Raw genomic sequence first — 6778 nt, 5'->3', positions numbered from 1 at the left:
TCTGGAGGAAAAAAAATAATTTGAGAACCTGGTAAGGATACGTTTCCAGTCAAAAGAAGACAAATTTGAACATGTAGCTGTTTCACTTCAGTCCCATATTTGACATGATTTCAGCTCAATTAACTCAATATTTTACTACACTAACTTTCATATCTCTTCTGTTTATCTCACAGCTTTTTGGTTAAAATAAATAAAAAATACAAACCATTCCACAAATATGATGTTTCATAATTTATTTTGATATAAAAATAACAAAATAATAAATATTTAAATAAATAACAGTTTGTTCATAAATAAGCACCACAAGTAAGTAAAAAAATCAATCAACCAATCAAAAAAAAAAAAAGAACTAAAGAAACACTCGAAGACTGTTGAATTGGTTTCATCAGTAAATCGCTCAATGCTGCCCCCTTCTGTCTTTAATCAGGCTCCCCAGCAGGTCCAGTCGAATCAGGTTCTGTTCGGTCTCCCTCCTGAGCATCTCCCAGCCGTCTCTGCCGCCCTACCGGAGCAGAACCCGGGTCAGAACATGTCACAACTTCACTGAAATGTCAGACACTCAAAAAAATATTCCCACTTGTTGAATTTCCTTACATCACACAACCACAAACTCCAGTGGATTTTTGGGGGTTTTGTGTAACAGACTGACACAATTAGTTCATTGTTGTCAAATGGAAGGTTTTTAATTTTAATTTTTTTTATAATGGCTATAAATCTGAAAAGTGTGGCATGCATATGTGTTTGCCTTAAGTTTCTGTGAGGTTTATCTTTTCCAGGTTTTAACATCTACTGGCTGATTTTTTTTCATCATAAGTGAACATGCATTTTATGCTCTACTGATCTTCAGTTGGATTCAGGTCTGGACTTTGACTAGACCATTTTAAAACGAATCTGATTTGAACTAAACTAACCTATAATACCTTCGGTTGGATGTTTATGGTGTTTATACTGGTGGATGCTGAACTGCAAACAGGTTTAAATCTCCACAGCATAATGCTGCCACCACCATGTGTTAGTTGCTAACAGTTTTGTGTATAACTTTACTACAGGCTGCTTTTCTGATTAAAACTCTCCTGTTGTTCTACGTAAGAGGTGTCTCAATTTTTTATCTCAAAAATTAGCAAATTTAAACTACTTACATTTAGTAAACTAAATGTTCAAATAGTTTGTGATTTTTTTTACTTGGCTGAAAAATAATCAAACATTTTATGGAATCTGTGTATCAAACATAAAGGAGGGCTTATTAAAAGAAAAACAGACCATTTCAAAATGTTTGAAATGGTCTGTTCCATTTCATTTCCATTCTTGAGTTGTGGTCAGGCCAAGGCCAAAGAAAATCATTTCAAGGGCCATAAATGGCCCCCAGGCCACACTTTGGACACCTCTGGTCTAATTGGATGTCCATGTTTTGGTAGGTCTACAGATCGGCCAAACTCTCTTTTCAGATTTTTGTTTTTAAAAATTTTAAACCAGGAGTTTTTCTGTTTCGTGTAATTTCACTAAAGTAGAGTTTAGTGGCTGTAATGTGAGAAAATGTGTGAAAGTTCAGCAAGTTTGAACATCTCTGAAGTATTTGTACTTCAGAGGTGAAGTATTTGTACTTACAGGGTGGAGCAGAGTGTTATTCTCCAGGTATCGGTAGTATCGCTTCAGTTTCTTCTCGTAGGTCGTCTCATTATGTTTGCTTGTTGCCTCGTTGTGTGTTGACTTCACCTGGAAAACACCAGAGCAGGTTGAGTCTGACATAAAGCTGAATTATCATCAGACTCTACACTGAAAAAACAAAACAGGTGATCCAACTTAAAAAACTTAATTAATTTGTTAAAAGTAATCAAACTGATGCACACACTTATGCAGACATAAATAAATGAAGTTTGACAAACATAACTCGATTGCATATAAGTTAACTAGGGCTGTCAATGTTAACACGCTAATGCCTGCGATTAATGTGAAAGTTACATTTTAACTGAACATCGTATTTTGACCTAAAAGCAGAAATTAAGCCGGTCGCTCAGCTGGATGAGGACAAGCGACTGTCGTCTCACCACACAAGTTCAATAGGAAATGAATGAAGAAAGACATTTCCAAAATGGCCACCTTTAAATATAAAAACCTGGAAAAACTGAGAATCTTCAGACATGTTTGTTTTGATATGGGCAGTTTCCCAGGACGGCATCAGAAAGGGGTGGGGCACCCAAGAGCTGGACAATAAAACATTTCTCATCTGTCAGTGGAAACTAATTTGCTGTACTTTGTATGCATGTGTGGTGGAGTGAATTAATTTTTTTTTACATTTTTTGAAACTTGGATCTCCATTCTGTTTTTTCAGTGTAATTTCCTCTTATGTTAGCGTTGCGGCGCTGTTCCAGCTGCACTCACACACTCATTGAGCTCCATGAACTGCCTGTTGATGCTCTCCAGGAAATCGGTTGTCTTCCAGGCATCCCAGCCAGCCGTTGACGTGTTGCCACGGCGATACAGATTGTAAATCTGCACCAGACTGTCTCTGATGAAGCGCAGCTGGAAGTTCTCCTGGAAACACAAAGACAGGTGTGAGCTGCAGCTTTCTGATTGGCTGACAGAACTGATTACGTCAATTGATCAATCAATTGATCGACTGATTACCTCTCTCGTCTTCATGTCCTTGTACAGTCTGTCTCTGAATCGCAGAGGAGTTGTGGTGGCGATCGGACATTTCTGGAAAATAATGAAACAACCTTGAATTTCTCAACATCACACTTTAGAAACCACAGCTGCTTAACTGGTTTAACTGGTTGAACTGCAAACTTTGAAACGTCAAGCGTTGATACTGACTACATCCACTAGGAGTCTCTTTAAGACGAGGGTGTTCAAAGTGCGGTTCAGGGGCTGGACTGATTTTTTTCAATCATAATTCAAGCATAAATAAAATAAATCAAGACAGAACTAGAACTTTTCAATTAAAATCTACTTGCCACACAAAGTGATCAACTTTTCTGCACAAAATCTGCATATAATTACAAATGTTCAAATTAACACTGACCTAGACCCTGATTTATTACTAAAAATAGATCAAATATTTTTTCAGTTTTCTTCAATGGAGCCCAGAATAATAAGCAAGCTGGAAAAAAAACATTTGAAGTTTTGGATCTATGGTCTCATTCCAATAAAAACAAAAGTTTAATTAAAATAGTTAATGCTTACTTTGTCATTGAGTAGGTAAAAAATATTTTAGGAAACTTGAAATAAGACAAAATTAACTTACAACTTACAACAATTCTGTAATAAATGTGTAAATACAGAATTTAGGACATATTTGGATGAGACAATTGGGGTTAAGATTTAATAAGCTTTGTTTTTTTCTTATTCCTTTTCAAACTGGATATAGAAGTTTTGTTTGTTATGATAATAATTATTAAATATTTGGATTTTCTTATTTGTTTCTCTGACATTTTACTCGTGTGAGATAAATAAAGATTTAATTTCAGGTTAATATTGATGAAAAAGTACTAATTATAAATGGAACAACTACCTTTTCAATTATTGACTTAAAACAAGCAAAAAGTAAATTTATTTCTGTCTTATTTCAAGTACTGCAAGCCATTTGCACCTAAAACTAGACCAGGAATACTCGGTAAGATTTTGTATTTTTGCATTGTAGTTTTAAAAAATGATCATTTTAAGCTGACATGTGACAAAAAGTTTGGACAAATCTAAAATACTTTTTGAAAATGCTTTTAGATTCCCTGAATGAATTTCATTCATGTCCAAACCACCGCCGGTAATCCTGTCATCCGCTCTAAAAGGCCCTTTTGGACGCATGTCGGTACTCACCATGGACCTGACCCGAACCAAAGTGCTGTTCCTCAGGTCGTTGTAGTGGGTGAGCCAATCACAGCAGAGTGCAGAGGTCAAGGCGCTGCAGAGGATGAGGATGGTTGCCATATTCCTGAACGTGGTGGGATCCATGATGCTGAGGATGAGCTGAGTTGTGCTGACATTGTGTTGGTCTGACTGAAGACGATCATTTTATTCCTGGAGACAGAAAAATGAAAAGAAGAGGAAAAGTCCCACTTTCCTTTTTTATTTTCTGTCTTCACAGCGCCCTCTGCTGGAAACCGAATAAACGGCGAGATAGACGCGTTCAAACTTTATTTCTTTATGCATCGGGTCTGATCGGCGACAGATCCCAGCTGGATAATCTCCAGGGTTCATTTCCTCTGATCAATCACCAATAATCGGGTGTGATTTGACTGCTTGTGTCAGTTCGAGCTGCTGATCCAGAATCAGTCGGCGGGATCAGAACACGTGGGAAGTTCCTCTTTTGCCATTCAGTTTCCAAACCTCACCGCATGTGTAAACAGTGATGGCGGCCTCTCAGTTTGTAAACAAAGTTACAAAAACCAACCAAACAAACAAAAAACACGAAACATTTGAAAGATTTACAAGCAAACTAAAAGCGGTGAAGACCGGATTGTTCTAGGTTGATTTGGACTTTGGGACTGATCCGAACTTTCAGTATTTTATTTCAATCAAAGTGAGCGGCTTTTATTTTGAAGGCTCCTCTTAGTGAACGTGATTACATCACTTATTTTCTGTTTCACAATCTTGTCCAGTTCACTTTCTGATTGTGGAGGAAAAGTGACGGAACGACGTGACTTCATCTGAAAATAAAACATGAAGCAGCTGCAGATAATGACGCAATAGACCCATGATGAGAATATCTTTAATAAAATCATTGTGATTAAACAGGATAAGAAACATTTATCATTTTTACTAAAGCTACAGACAAAAAACTCTTTACCATATGATCACAAATACAGAACATTTCATTCAAGATTTGAGTTTATCCGTTACAACTGACTGTGATCATTATTTTTTAATCTGACAATTTAAGCTCATTTGCTTTAGAGTTTTACAGTTATATTTATTATGTGCGTCTCGGGGGATGTTTACAATCATAATCTTCACACTGCATCAGTGAGAGTCCTTTCTTTACAATATGCGGAACAACGACGATATTATTGACGTCAGACTGAATTTAGAAATATTAAACCAACCGTCCTGCACACCTAAAGACAAGAAAGATAAAAATAACTTCAGAAAAGACGGTCATAAAAGATTAGGTAGCGTCTCGATGTGAGGTTTGCAGGTAAGCGACTTGTAGCGGATTGTTGGATAAATTTAACACCTTGAGATTTTAAGGAAATCTGGGGAAACCTGGATGTGTGAAGGATCTCTGGTTCTTTTAGAACTTCTTGAATGAGTCGCTGAGTTCCGGTGCAATGAGCTAACCTGACCAGCAGGGGGAGACAAACTCCGCACTTTCAAGTTTCTATTTGGTTATTTTCTACTTCTATTTATGTTTCCAAAAATGCCAAAATCTTATCTTTATTCAGTTTTATGTGCAGGAATATTATTGATGTATGAAACCCAATTTTTTCCTATTTATTTTGGGTTTGGTTTGATGTTTTTCTTTCAACGTATGGGTGGAGCACATTCATCTTAAAACCAGAATGTATTTAAGTTCAAATCATGTTAAAATGTAACATATTGGTCTGTTTGACTTTCTGTCTTATGTTTTCCTTCTAGACCAGTGGTTCTTAACCTTTTTTGAGGTACCGAACCCACCAGTTTCATATACGCATTCACTGAACCCTTCTGTAGTAATAAATAAAATATTCCACCCCCAAATTCAAGACACATGGGTGACCCAACTAAAGTCTAGTTGGGTCACCCATGATCACTAAATTTTCTTAAAAGGTAGAGTCTCTGAGAACAGTTCTTCAAAATATAGTCAGTGTTTCAGCACAGTTGAGCTGACTGTCCAGGAACGAGCCAAGGTATTTAAAATTTGCCACAGTTTGAACAGGTTGGCCATCGAGAGAAACTGGAACCACTTTAAGGTCTTGTTTAGATCATTTAATTAGCTCTACTTTCTTAAGAGAATGAAAAATTAATAATAAATAATAAGGACTTTGCGGTATTCTGATTTAGTAATGTAATTATATTAGTTGTGTTACCACCCCCACGCCACTAGAGGCAGTACCAACCCCAAAAAGATGCGACTAAGGTGCAGATTTAGAAGTACACCGAAAGCTACAGAATTTGGTAAAAACGGTGAGCTTTGCTGAAGTAATTAAAGACACAAATTCAAATCCATGCTGAGAGTGGAGCTCCTTCAATCAGAGCTCCTCCGCAGCTCTGATTGGCTAAGAAATGTAACGTGATCCTCTGCAGCAAGTGATGGCAAAGCGGGGCGTCATCTCGACTTTACACAGTGTGTCTTTACCTCCGCGGCAGAGGCACCGCCGAACCCCTGAGACTGACTCATCAAACCCCTGGGGTTCGATCGAACCCAGGTTAAGAACCACTGTTCTAGACTCTTCTTCTGTGTATTTATCTGCGCCAAACTAGACCACTTCAGCGTAGAGGCACCATATTGTGAGTGGCAAATTTACTATGAAACACAGAAAGAGTCTGAGGTTTCTGAATAAGAGAGACAATAAAAGTTGCCTTCATCTGTCCTTTAAAGAGCAGTGTTCACAGTAAAAGATAAATATTCATTTTACTTGATGAGCAATGATAATATATTGGGTCCCACGTGTAAAGTTACAAAGTAAAAAATCAACAGCTATAATTTAGTTTGTTTAACCTGTCATAAAAAATGTGTGTTCAGTTTTCAAAGCTGAATTTTCACCATTTAATTACACTTGAAACAAAACAAAACTGACTTAGAAGTAACCTTTCAGCAAGATATAGAAACTTAAATTTTAAGTAATACCTACCAGTGTTGTGT

At 37.0% G+C, this 6778-nt stretch overlaps 1 protein-coding gene across 1 annotated transcript; it reads right to left on the bottom strand.

Moving 5' to 3' along the window:
- Positions 1–307: 307 nt before the first annotated feature.
- On the bottom strand, positions 308–3948 carry LOC106934517 (interferon a3-like). The gene is made up of 5 exons (XM_015014482.1): positions 3814–3948; positions 2626–2697; positions 2380–2532; positions 1606–1713; positions 308–502 (listed from the first exon to the last, which is right to left on the bottom strand). The coding sequence occupies exons 1-5, from the start codon at positions 3946–3948 to the stop codon at positions 398–400; spliced, it is 573 nt and encodes a 190-aa protein (XP_014869968.1). The 3' UTR covers positions 308–397.
- Between the last annotated feature and the right edge of the window lie 2830 nt (positions 3949–6778).

Source organism: Poecilia latipinna, unplaced genomic scaffold, assembly GCF_001443285.1.
Source record: "Poecilia latipinna isolate Pla-1442-1.1 unplaced genomic scaffold, P_latipinna-1.0 Scaffold1820, whole genome shotgun sequence".
NCBI lineage: Eukaryota > Metazoa > Chordata > Actinopteri > Cyprinodontiformes > Poeciliidae > Poecilia > Poecilia latipinna.
This window is presented reverse-complemented; position numbering and strand designations above follow the sequence as displayed.